Source organism: Geotrypetes seraphini, chromosome 12, assembly GCF_902459505.1.
Source record: "Geotrypetes seraphini chromosome 12, aGeoSer1.1, whole genome shotgun sequence".
Lineage (NCBI taxonomy): Eukaryota > Metazoa > Chordata > Amphibia > Gymnophiona > Dermophiidae > Geotrypetes > Geotrypetes seraphini.
Genome location: NC_047095.1, coordinates 77,225,651 through 77,239,640, shown reverse-complemented (window position 1 = coordinate 77,239,640; position 13,990 = coordinate 77,225,651). Strand labels below are relative to the sequence as shown.

The 13,990-nt window shown below is 42.7% G+C and overlaps 1 protein-coding gene across 1 annotated transcript in view; it reads left to right on the top strand.

Annotated features, from left to right (window-relative positions):
• MPL (MPL proto-oncogene, thrombopoietin receptor) overlaps window positions 1–13,630 on the top strand; it is a 135,253-nt gene extending 121,623 nt beyond the window's left edge. Inside the window, exons 12-13 of the mRNA XM_033915538.1 lie at window positions 1,170–1,257; window positions 13,043–13,630. Coding sequence (XP_033771429.1) covers window positions 1,170–1,257; window positions 13,043–13,630 — 676 coding nt within the window. The remainder of the gene's footprint in view (window positions 1–1,169; window positions 1,258–13,042) is intronic.
• Window positions 13,631–13,990: the final 360 nt, after the last annotated feature.

Genomic DNA, 13,990 nt, shown 5'->3' with positions numbered 1-13,990 from the left:
ATAGAGGACTAACAGGAAAGATTGCGCAGCCAAGGTTTGTGTGTAGCCCAAGGATGTGCTGGGGGGGAAGTAGGGGCAACAAAAGTGAATACTGGTAAACCTTTGGCAATAATACAGTTTGGCACTAAGCAAAAGAATAAACAGTAATAGAATTTGGCATCTAAACAAGAGCATAGAAAAAAGAGCATAGACAGTAATGAAATTTGGCACTAAACAAGAATATAGACAGGAATAAAATTGGAATCGGGCGGAATCCGGGTTGGGAGGGTTAAACAGGGGAGAGCTGTGAGAGCAGGAACGGTGGTCTGTCGGCCCTGAACACAGGGCAAAAGAAGAGGAGTGAGCTGGTGGGCGGAGTCAAGCCCGATGTCACGCTGTGCTGCAGAGTCGGGCTGAGGAAGGAGGGACAAAATGGAAGCCTTCTTCCTCCTTCCTTTGCCTGCAGAAGAGCAGGAACGGTGGTCTGACGGCCCTGAATACAGGGCAAAAGAAGAGGAGTGAGCTGGTAGGCGGAGTCAAGCCCGATGTCACGCTGTGCTGCAGAGTCGGGCTGAGGAAGGAGGGACAAAATGGAAGCCTTCTTCCTCCTTCCTTTGCCTGCAGAAGAGCAGGAACGGTGGTCTTCTCCTGTTGCTCCTGGCCCACCCAAAGCTCTCCTGGCTCCACAGTTCCACTTCCTCTTTATCTATAAATTAAGCCCTAGTGAGGGGTGATGATAGTCATAGATCAAAGTAAATGAAAGGGAGCTAACCTGGGTTTGGGTTGTGAGTTTGAGAGTAAGAAAGATGTGTAAGGAAGATAGGGGCTGATATTGGGGTAGAAGATTTTAGATAAGCTGAGTGTGGGATCAGAAAGGGAGGAATGAACAACAGTTGGGGTGAAAATGGGAAGGAGACCACTGAAGATTGCAGTACAGCTGGGTAGCTAGAGACAGGCTGAGAATTCAGGGAAACAAGGATGATTTAGGGATAAAGTGACGATGGCAGGGGAGGAGGGTCTATGTGTGAATACAGATTAGGAAGATAGAGAGTGGCTCAGGTTTGAATGGAGAATGAGGGGAGGTTAATGATGTTTAGTGAGAGGAGTAAAAGTGTGCAGGGATTAGATGCCATTAACTCTCTCTAGAATGGGTCAAATCTTTTTTTATTCTTGTTTCCCTTGTCTTTCAGTAACCTCAAGAAGAAGGTTTGGCCACCAGTTCCCAATCTGCATCAGGCCCTGGATGGGTTTCTGGCAGAAATGCGGCAACAGTGCCAGGTACTGTGTTTGTCTGTATCTCTGCCTCCTCCTAAAAGAAATATGATGGCAGGTAAAGGCTGAATGGCCCATTCAGTCTGCCCCTCTATAGTATCCACTATCTCTGCCTCTCCCCAAGAGATCCTACATGCTTGCACTACACTATCTTGAATTCAGATACAGTCATTGTCTCCACCACCTCCACAAGCAGATATTCATTTGGTTAGAGCTACAGCCTCAGCACCCTGAGGTTGTGGGTTCAACCTATAGAGTTGCGCGGGGACAGAAATACCACCCATCCCCGCCAGGATCCTCTCCGTCCCCACCCATCCCCGCAAGGAATTACCTCCATCCTCGCCCATCCCCATAAAAACCAGCAATTACTTCTGACAGGATCGTCAATTCCACAGTTTCTTTTGTGTTTGCGCTGCTGTTTTCCTTGTGGAATCTCTTTGGTGGAACCCATTTTTTTGTTTTCTGTTCAGGTAATTAACTTATAAATCCCCTCTTTTACTAAGGCTGACCTGTCCATTATATTATATGGATGAACCCTGCTTCCAAAGCCTTCCATCCCCTTGGGAGTCCCGTTGGCTAGAAGGGGGGGGTCCCCGTGGGAGTCCCATGGGTTAGGGGGGGATTCCTGCGGGATCCCCACGATCCCCGTTCCCGTGCAGACACTGCTCCCTGTGACTATGGGCAAGTCACTTAATCCTCCACTGCCCCAGGTACATTAGACAGATTGTGAGCCCACTGGGACAGACAGGGAAAACACTTAAGTACCTGTATGTAAACTGCTTTGAGTGTGGTTGTATAACTATAAAAAGGCAGTACACAAGTCCCAATCCCCTTCCCTACCACCCTTTCTGTAAAGAAGTATTTTCTTACATTACTGTTGAGCCTATCATCTCTTAACATCTCCTTCCAGAGGTTTCCTTCATTTGAAAAAGACTCAGCTCCTGTACATTAACACCATGGATATATTTAAACATCTCCATCAGATCCCCTTTCGCCCATCTGTCTTCCAAAGTATATATATTAAGTTCTCTGTCCCCATATGATTTATAACAAAGACACTAACCCAATTTTGTAGCAGCCCTCTGGACCGACTCCATCCCATTTATATCTTTTTGAAGTGTGCTCTCCAAATCTGCTCACAGTATTCCAAATGAAGCCTCACCAGAGACTTATACAGCGGCATGATCACCTCCCTTTTCCTTCTGGTCATTCCTCTCCTTATGCACCCAAGCATCTTCCTGGCTTTGACTGTTGCCTTTCCTACCTGTTTTGCTACCCTACGATCATCAGACACAATCATCCCAAGTCCCGCTCTTCTTCCTTGCACAGAAGTTCTTCGCCTCCTATACTCCTATACGCCTCCCTCCTCTCAGAAACTGCCCGCAAACGATCCTACAGCCACTTCATCCCACATCTCTGGAATAAACTCCCCCCCCAACTCAGGCAACAGAACTCTTTATTGACATTCCGTAAAATGGTAAAGACCCTCCTCTTCAACTAAAGATCTCCCTCAGTCTACACCCCCCCTTAAACCCCACCTCTCTCTTCTCTCCCCTATTTAACTTCTCCCTAAATTTCAGTATAGTCCTCTCTTAGTCTGTACTCTGATAAATTGTCTGTACTCTGAAAAATTGTTTGTACTCTGATAAATACTGCACAATCTTGTATGTCCAAGCATCTAAACCTATTGTACATCTTGTCTAATTACTTCTACTGTGTATGTTTACTTGTAGACTGTTCTGAGCTACTGGGAGAACGGGATATAAATCTAAATCTATATAATAAAACCGTAGGCGGCGCATGCGCAGTCTTATCAGCGTGCTTCCGTGATCCGTATGTCCGTGGCCGCCAAGACTGCAGCATGCCCCGCGCTTACTACGGCCCCACGCGGCACTTCACTCCATTTTCGCCAGAGCGGTTTGCCCAGATAGGGGAAGCTGAACAGCTCACTCCCGCCTCTGCTCGACTTCCTGTTCACAACCCCCCCCCCCCCAAACAACCGCATAGGAAAAACTCACTCCCTGCTCTCCTGCCACGGCGGTTTCTCCACATAGGGAAAAACTCAATCAATGCTTCCTCTACTCGGCTGAACTCGCCTGCTCCCAGTGGGCCAAGAGAGAGGGGGGAGTGGCTGCCGTGGTGATCTGGCCGACTCCCTGGTGACAGGAGCCGCGGCGGCACCTTTAAAGTGAAAAAATAACTGTGGCAAGGGAGCCGACCAACTGGCAGTTCAAGTTGGAGCTTCAGTCTGGCCTGCTCCCTGCCGTATTGTATTTTTTAGTTGAAAGAAGCGGCGGTGGCTCCTCTCACGATCCCCGCCTGGGTCAGACTTCCGACGCAGGTGGGGATCATGAGAGGAGCCACCGCCGCGTCTTTCAAATAAAAAAATACAATATGGCAAGGCGGGCAGGGAGCAGGCCAGACCAAAGCTCCAACTTGAACTGCCAGTTGGCCGGCTCCCTTGCCACAGTTATTTTTTCACTTTAAAGGTGCCGCCGCGGCTCCTGTCACCAGGGAGTCGGCCAGATCACCACGGCAGCCACTCCCCCCTCTCTCTTGGCCCACTGGGAGCAGGCGAGTGAAGCCCGGTACTTCCGGGTAGCTAAGGGGCGGAGCGCGGCGCGTGCTCAGGGTCCGGGTGGAGAAGCCGGTGCTACAGCCGCTTGCACACATTAGCACTGGCTAACGCAACCCGGGTAAGGGAGGTCAAGTTTGGGAGGATCGCTCAGACTTGGGACTGGCGTTCACCTTCGGATGGAACAGTAACCTGCTCCAGGGGAGCCGGACGACACCCACAGATCAGCACTACCCCCGATTTCCCGAACCCCCACCTCCCCCCAAGCAACAACAAAAACTACTCCCCGATGCCTGCGGCTGTGACCCCCCCACCCCAAGTAAACTCCCCTGGAGCAAGATCGGATGCCCGGAAAAGGGGGGAGGGATAGATCACTCCCAACCGTTCGAGGAGAACTGAGGGCTGGAAGAGAAGGGGGTTGGGTTTGGGGGCTATAAAGGAATATGTGAGAGAAGGGAGCTGGGGATGAAAAAAGGATGAGATGGGAGAAGGGGGGCTACAAAAGGGGGCATGTGAGAGAAAGGGGCTGAAGACAGGAGCTGGAAGAATAAGTGAAGGGGGAATGAAGAGGGAGTTCTATGGAGGTGAAGGACAGAGAAAGGGGACAGATTTTTAAGTTGGTGAAAAAAGGTGGAAATAGGGAGGGTAAAAGGGGAAATGGGAGCCTGAATAGAGGGGGTAAGACATAAGAAGAATAGCCATACTGGATAAGACTAATCTATTCTAGCACCCGTTAATGTAAGGTGATGATGGACAGGGGGGATGTAAAACAAAGGGGCTGCTGCTGGATAAGGTGAGCAGTGATGGAGTGGTGGAGGACACAGGGGAGGTAAAAGGAAGGGATAATGGATGGGGAGCAGGCAAGGGGTGGTTGTGGACAGCCAAGGAAACCTCCCCCCCCCAAAAAAAACACAGAAAGCGACTAAGGAGAGAGAAAAATAAATAAAGACAGACACACACACACATATATTCTAGCACCCGTTAATGTAACGGGCTATAAGACTAGTAAATAAATAAAAATACTATATCGGTCTCCTGGATTTTTGCAGCCCAAGTGCATTTTTTTAGAATTAAATCAGTTGCCAATTACCAGACCATTCTTCAAGATTCACCAGATCTCACCTCATGTTAGCCACACCCTCTGGGTTATCTACCGTATTACAGAGCTTGGTATCTGCAAAAAGACAAACTTTGCCAGACTGTCCCTCCATAATATCATGATGTTAAATAGAGCCAACCCAAGGACAGATCCCTACAGAATTCCACTAACATCCTTTTCTACTACCCTTTGTCTCCTAACCAGCTGTTAATCCAGTTTGTCACTTTAGGGTCCATATTGCATGCATTCAGTTTATTTATCAATCTCCTGTGCAGCACCTTGTTGAAAGCTTTGCTCAAGTCCAAATGCACTACATCTAGCGCCCCTCCCATATCTAACTATTTGGTCACCCAGTCAAAGAAATCAGTCATATTTGTCTGACAATACCTGCCTGTAAAAAAACCATGCTGCCTTGGGTCCTGCAGTCCATTCAGTTCTATAAATCTCACCATTTTCCACCTAAGAAGCATTTCCATTACTCACTACCGAGGTCAGACTAACTGGCTTGTAATTCCCAACCTCCTCCTTACTTCCGTTTTTGTGAAGAGGGACCACATCCACCCTTCTATAGTCCTCTGGAACCACACTAGACTCTAAGGAAGCATTAAAAAGATAAGACAATGTAGCTGCCAGAACCTCTCTGAGTTCCTTGATTATCCTTGGCTGTATCCTGTCAGACCCTATTATTTTGTCTATTTTTAATTTAGCTACTCCTCACAAACACAATCTTATTGTTTGTTTATTCAGTTTTTTGATTAAACGCTTTTTCGAAACTACAAAGCGTTGTACAAGGTTTAAAATAACATTTAAACAAAAATATAACAATTAAAACATACTTTCCTATAAAAACTACAAGACTGACAACAATTACATACTAGGTAAATACGGACCAACAGGCCCATGGACACAAATAGGAAAAGAGGGGAGAAATACAATTGATATAGAAAATGTGAGGAACACTTAAGGTAAACACAAAAGGAACTGGGAAAGTAAATATAAAAAAAAGAGAGAAAAAAAAAGTATAGATTAATCTCTAAAATACAGTAAATCGGTTAAATGCATCTTTAAAAAGGAAGCACTTTAAATTGCTTTTAAAATTTTTAAAGTTTTTTTCCATTTTTAGATATAAAGGAAGTGCATTCCAGATCATAGGGGCTGTCACAGAAAAAGTGGAGGTGCGACGTGTGCCAATAATTTTAAAGAAGGAATGTTAATATTGTATTGAGAAATAGATCTTAAAGCTCTCGGAGGGTCATATGGAATCAAAAGTCTGTCTATGAATGCTGGTGTATTGATCTGCAAAGTTTTGAATGTCAGAAGGGTGATTTTATAAATTACCCTGAGAATCTTTCCAGATATACTACACATCCATTCCCATTTGTGTTCACTTTATGTGGTCCTACCCCCAGTTTTCACCCAAGAACACAGAACAGAAATATTTAAGCAGTTCAGCCTTAACCTCATCGGTTTCTGCATATTTGTTCCCTTCACATTTGAACCTCACTATGCCATCTGACATTTCTTCCTATCACTTACATATCTAAAAAAATGTTTTGTTCCCCAATTTTACCATATCAGCTTTTCTTCCATTTGTATATTTGGGTTTCTGACAGCTTTTCCTGCTTCTCATAACTTTTCCACATATTTTTTTGTCTTCCTCTTTCTGCGATGTCTTGTAATTTATGAAGGCTAAATTTTTTTTCTCTCACGTTTTCAGCTACTGTATTTAAGAACCAAAGCAGCCTTCTTTTCTTTTTACCTTTATGTACTTTCCTAACATATAATGTTTGTCACCTTTAGAATAGCTCCTTTCAGTTTCGCCCACAGCTGTTCACATCCAACTAACTCCTCTTTGAGATAGTTCTTTGAGGTAGAACCTTCAAATTTGAGTATGTTCTCTCCCACGTTTTAATATTGAACCTCACTATTCTGTAATCACTAGATGCCAAATAATCACCCATTTTAATCTTAGAATCACTTTCCCCGTTTGTAACCACAAAGTCTAGAATAGTTATATCCCACTGGGTTCTGTTACTAATTGCTGGAACAATTCTTTCTATAGCAAATCCAGACAGCAAAGATGGTCCAATCAACGCCAGACATATTAAAATCACCTATTAGTAGTACTGACCCTTTCCTAACTATCTTATGAATGTCAATTAAATCCTTGTCCATTTCTTAAGACTATGAAGGAGGCCTGTTTGTCACACCAACATAAATACATTTTATATTCCCTCTTTCTAGATTAACCCACAGTGCTTTCTTAACCCCTATGTTTTGCAATTTTGTCACTTTAATATTCTTATTAATGCCAATCCTCCACCCTTTTTAGATTATAGCCAGGTATAACTATATCCCAATCATGGTTCTCGTGGACCACATTTCATTGACCGCCACTAGATCCAATTCAGCTTCTACTAGATCTAGAATTTTGTTTCCCATACTACGGGCATAGGCATACAAAGCTTTCCAACTATTGCCCTTTTGTCTCATTTCAATAACATATTTGATGTCTTATATTCCTGAGAGTTATTAATTACCTCATGGCATTTTACACCCATCCTCAGTAAATTTAGTCATATTTCTCAGTTGTAAGATGTTTCACCCCCGGAATTTTTTCCCCCAACATACATTTTGTTCCTGGGATCGTTTGCCCCGAACATTCACTGTAGTACTAAATTGCAATATCATAATCATTAAGCATTATCAACATTACCATTTATGTTGGCCTTGTTCATTTGAATATGGCACTCAAGTACATTTATTTGGCTTTTCTTCATTGTGCGCATTTCAAATCTTTTGCTATATTGCAGTATATTTTTAACCCATTCAAAAAGCCTCAATGAAATTTTATTTTTCATCAAAGTCTAAAATCAAGTAGCAAAATCATAAAAGTAAAATAAACATAGGTCTAGGACAGTTTCATCGCAGCCATTTCAGCACCATGAGCTGTCCACGATGAATCCGATTCTCCTCCCTGTCCTCCCCATTGCAGCATTACCAGTTCACTCCTCCAGGTCCTGTGTGAGGCAATGTCCCCCCACCCCAAGATATGAAAAATAAAATTTCATTGTGGCATTATGAATGGGTCAAAAATTTTTGATCAAGTGAACAAAGATTATAATGGCATGTTCAGATAAACACAACGTAACACTTTCACCAAATATAGTGCAGTAAATGGGGACTTCACCAAAATCCAACAATCACAAACCAACCCAACTTAGCTTGCATGAATTAATTTAAATGCAAAAAAGGAGGAAAATCCCTCAGAAAATGAAGAACAAGTCAGCCACCACCAGCGGCTCAAGACCTGCCCCCAACAAAACCTCATGGGCATAAAAACCCTCCTTTTTGCCAAATTCAAAATGACTCTGCAACACAATGAATGAAAATCAGATAACCATGCAAAAACTACTTATCTTATTTTATGCAGAAGATTGGTGAACCTAATGTTCAGATAAACAAACATTTGCAAAATGAGAGGTCAATGCTGGGTGATTATGATATTGCAATATAGTACAGCGGTAAATGGTGGGGGCAAAATATGTGGGGGGGGGGGCGAAAGATCTCAAGGGCAATGTGTGTGTGGGTGAAAATTCCAGGGGTGAAATGTATCTGGGGTGAAATGTGAGGGGATGCCATATTCCTCAATATCCTGCTTCGGGGATAGGGAGCATCAAGTTGGATGTCAATAAGTGGTGAGGCTTACAATGAGGTGGAGAACAGCATGAACTATAAAGAGAATAGTGTCAAGAAATACTTCTTGATAATGTGTGGTACCGATCCGATGAATGCCTGGAATGGGATGAAGAACTTAGATGTTGAAATGATGTAGATCTCCTAGACCTTGAGCGACGTCGATGGGGAATACGAAATCTGTCTGTGTCAACTTAGAGCTCTGCTCAGACTGGGCTAGTACCAGTTGAGTCAACGCATGTGCTGTCTGAGATTGTAATATGCTAACCAGCTCTCTCTCCACCAGTTCTTTAATCTGGTCCTGTAAATATGACACCAGTATTGTGGTAGTCATTGGTACAGATGGTACAGTACATACTGGGTGTCGAGGCACTGGTGACCTTGATGATGATGAGGCATGCCTAGGAGGAGACACTAGTTGAAGAGATGGGGACCCCTTCTCGGTGCGTCAATGCTTGGCATGCGTCAATAGTGTAGACCCTTGAGACAATTTCAATGCATGCTAAGGTATCGGTACATCCTTGGAGGGGAGTGTGTGGTTTACTGGTTAGATCTATAGCCTCAGCACCCTGAAGTTGTGGGTTCAAGCCCTGTGCTATTCCTTGTGAACCTGGGCATGCCACTTAATCCTCTGCTGCCCCAGGTACATTAGATAAGACTGTAAGCCCGCTGGGACAGATAGGGAAAATGCCTGATTTGTAACCCATTCTGACCTCCTTTGGGAGGATGGGCTATAAAATTGAATAAACAAATCAATTATGCTTGAGCTTCTTAGCCTTTTTACTATGTTCCCCAGATGGTGGTATTGGCGATGCTGCCAAGGTTGAACGAGGCATCTGTGATAGTACTGATTTTGATGCTGAAGGTCTTTGATTGGCGATGGAATCAGTGGACATTCTTGATGCTACCGGTGTGGACCTGAAAAATTTCTCATATTGGAGCTGTCTAGCTGACTCAATCCCTCCATTCATTATAAAACACTTTTTCTCGTGCTTTGGCCCTCTCATACACAAACTTATTACAAGTAGTTTAGAATCTGAGTCTTTCCCTAAAACATGGAAACAGTCACTCATCCATCCAATCATTAAAGATCCAAAAGTAAAGCACAATGATTGTTCAAACTTTCATCCCATCCCAACATTCCATATTTAGGCAAATTGACAGAGAAGGTGGTATTTAACAAAATATCTGAATTCATAGAGAAAACTAGGGTGCTGCATCCAAATCAGAATGGCTTTAGCCCGAATCATTCAATGATTGGTTCGACATCTTCAATTCTCTATTTCTCAGATCATCATCAATCGGTTCTCCTCATATCTCTTGACATGTCTGCTGCTTTCGATATTCTAGTCTAGACCATCATCTTCTATTAAATAGACTCATGTCTATAAGAATTAGCGATCAAGGTTTGCAATGGTTTCGCTCCTACTTTTCTGAATGCTCTTCAAAGGTTATTTTCAATCACTCTTCCTCAAAACCTTCCTCAACTAACTATGGTATTTCTCAAGGTTCAATATTATCTCCCTTATTGTTCAATATTTGTATGGCCCCGTTATTAACATTTAATCAATCGGGTTTATGGTTTTTGCCTATGCGGACGACTTATAGCTCCTACACCCATTAAATTCAAACCTAGTCAAAAAGATATCCAACATCAACCAAAATTATCTAAAATATGCCAATGGTTGAATGAAAACATGTTGTCCCTGAACGCCTCTTAAGACAAAAACTATGCTTTCCCTTGGAAAGATGGACTTATTTCATATTCTTTATTATGTAAGATTGTATTGCTGACTTTGTAACCTCTTCGCGGATTGTCCAGCGCCTCTTGCTATAAACCGCCTCAAACTTATATGGCTTTGGCAATATACAAGAATAAAATTATTATTATTAAACTCACTTCACTGATTGTTATCAAAGACATTCCGCTACAAGAGGTCAGTAAGATAAAAATCATTGGTGTCATTCTCGATCAAAAACTTAATTACCACGAACAAATCAGTGTTGTTGTCAAAAGTAGTTTTCAGATTGTGCATGATTAGATCATTAGCCAATTTTCTCGATCCATCTTCCCTAAATACTTTAATATCAAACTTAGACTATTGCAACTTGTTATACAAGGAAATCACACTAAAAGAATTAAGGTGGCTTCAAATAATTCAAAATACTGCAACAAAAATCATCACTAAAACAAGAAAATTTGATCATGTAACACCTCTTTTACAGAAAGCATACTGACTGCCCATAACATATAGAATCACCTACAAAATAGCCATATTAACTTTCAAAGTAAAAATGGTTAATGCCCCATTATTTTTTAGAAAGATTGCTTATCCCTTACACCCTTGCAAGAGCGTTAAGATCGGAGGATAAAAATTTACTTTCTGTTCCATCTCTAAGACCTATTAACACAAGGCAGGACACCATTTTTTCAGTCACAGCCCCCCAAATCTGGAACTCATTACCAGTACAATTAAGGGAGGAAAAAATCCTTGATAGATTCAAAGGAAAATTTGAATCCTAAAACTTCATACGAGGCCTCTTTTAAAAATAAATAATGCCCCAATCTTATGTCATTCCTTCTTATGTTCTTTTCATCTACGATTACGAAGCCGCGTTAGCGACTTTAGCACATGCACCTTTTTAGTGCCTGCTAACCCCCACACTAGCCGAAAAACTACCGCCTGCTCAAGAGGCAGTAGTGGCTAGCGCGGCCAGCAAATTAGCATATGCTATTTCACGCGTTAAACCACTAACACGGTTTCATAAAAGGAGCCCCAAGTCTTTGGTCAATGAAAATGTTGTTGTTCCCTTTTGAAACTTGTAAATCGCTTAGAAATTTGGATAATGTGATTTTATCAAATTTTTATTAAACTTGAAACTCTACAAGGTGGATGACATCACCCACATGTAAGAATATGCCCTGGGATAACAATCTTTATCAGAGATCCAATACAGGCCATATATATTGACCCCTGAAGTAGGCATTTGTCAAAACATGGTCCATATTAGGATCTTTATACCCATGTTTGCTGAGGGCAATTTTCAAACTTCAATTGAACATAAAGAACATAAAAATGGCCATACTGGGTCAGACCAAAGGTCCATCTAGCCCAGTATCCCGTTTCCGGTGACCAATCCAGGTCACAAGTACCTGGCAAAAACCCAAATAGTAGCAACATTCCATATTACCGCTCCAGGGCAAGCAGTGGCTTCCCCCATGTCTGTCTCAATAGCAGACTATGGACTTTTCCTCCTGGAACTTTTCCAACCCTTTCTTAAAAAAAGCTACGTTATCTGCTCTTATCAGAACTTCTTATGTTCAATGTGTTCCAGAGCTTAATATTCTCCGAGTGAAAAAATATTTCCTCCTGTTGGTTTTAAAAGTATTTCCCTGTAGCTTCATTGTCCCCCAGTCTTTGTAATTTTTGATGGAGTGAAAAATTGTACCTGTTCTACACCACTCAGGATTTTGTAGACTTCAATCATATCTCCCCTTAGCCGTCTCTTTTCCAAGCTGAAAAGCCCTAACCATTTTAGTATTTCCTCATACAAGAGGAGTTCCATCCCCTTTATCATCTTGGTCGTTCTTCTTTGAACCTTTTCTAGCATTGCTATATCTTTCTTGAGATAAGGAGACCAGAATTGAACGCAATACTCCAGATGAGGTTGCACCTTGGAGCAATACAGGGGCATTATAACATTCTTAATCTTGTTAACCATCTCTTTTCTACTAATTCCTAGCATCCTATTTTTGGCCGCCGCCACCACCGCACATTGGGTGGAAAGTTTCATTGTATTGTCTACGATGACACCCAGATGTTTTTCTTGGACGCTAACCCCCCCCCCCCCCAAGATGGACCCTAGCATCTGGTAACTGTAATTTGGGTTTTTCTTCCCAATGTGCATCACTTTGCATTTGTCCACATTAAAGAGGAAGAGATTTTTTTTCACTTAGAGAATAGTTAAGCTCTGGAATGTATTGTCGGAGGATGTGGTAACAGATGGGTTTACAAAAGGTTTGGACAAGTTTCTGGAGGAAAAGTCCATAGTCTGCTATTGAAACAGAAATGGGGGAAGCCACTTCTTGGGATTGGTAACATGGAATGTTGCTACTATTTGGGATTTTACCAGGTACTAGTGATCTGAATTGGCCACTGTCGAAGGATACTATGCTATTCCTATGATCTTATATGGTTACCTAGTATTTTACACGGTGGCTGGTAGTGAGAGGATGTGTTGCTGTTATTAAGATGATATCAAATATTACACCCTCTCCATTTGTATCCTAAAAGATCCCACTATTACATTGTTTTCCTCTCTCATGTGATCTCATCTAATCCTTTAATATTAGTGTCTCCATTTGAAACTCACTTGACCCCTCAGGTATATCACTTAATTCTATTTTTTTTTTTCTGTAGATAAATCCCTCAATCTATGAGAAACCTGTAGAGGATATGACCTTTCCCTGCCTTCTGGAGATTATCTCAGAACGGCAGCACCAAGGCAGTGAGTATTCTCCAGAAACTGGTACAGCAAAGGAATTGTTAAGTGACCCTGCAGCTCTGGAAAAAAAACATCTCCACCCCACCACAGAGAACATGCCAGAGCAGGAAACTGGAAACCCTACATCTGCCCAAGAGGACTGTGTGAAGTTGGATCACAGAAGCTCTTCCAAAAGTTGCTCTGAGATCGACTATTATGACAGGCTGAGCCAGGGTCCTAGAGACCCTAAGCTGGGACTTGCTGCATTCCTAGATCCCATCTCTGGCTCCTCTCTGGAGCCTGAAAATGAAGGTGGACACTATACATCTTTAACACTTCTCTGTGCACTGCTTGGTGGATCCTATGCAGGATGGAATGCCCCGGGTGCAGAGCTTGGGGAGGGTGAGGACTGCGACCCCCAGCCCTTATCAGCAACTCATATTTCCAATCAGTCCTACCTTCTGCTGACAAGCTGTGTGTGTGCTGATCATTCACTGCATGAAAAACAAGATGCAGGGGTCTGAGTTACTGTCATTTCACATTTATTTCACTCCGATACAGTGCTTGTAGCTCTTAATATATTCCCTGCCATGTTCACAGCTTCCCAAAGCACATCACTCCCTTCTGCTTATAAACATATTTTCTTCCTTTCTCTATCTCTCTCACACACACCACTCCCTCATTTCTCATATATACGGTTCATTTCCTCCTCACTTACACCCTTTACTACTATTCCTATTGTTTCTAAAGAACTATCAGACATACGCAGTGCTGTATAGAGTCACAAAAGAGACAGTCCCTGCTCAAGTGAGCTTACAATCTAAACATTCAAGACAGAGAAACAGGATGCCAGAGTGGGGGATACAATTAAGGGGGTGGTTAAT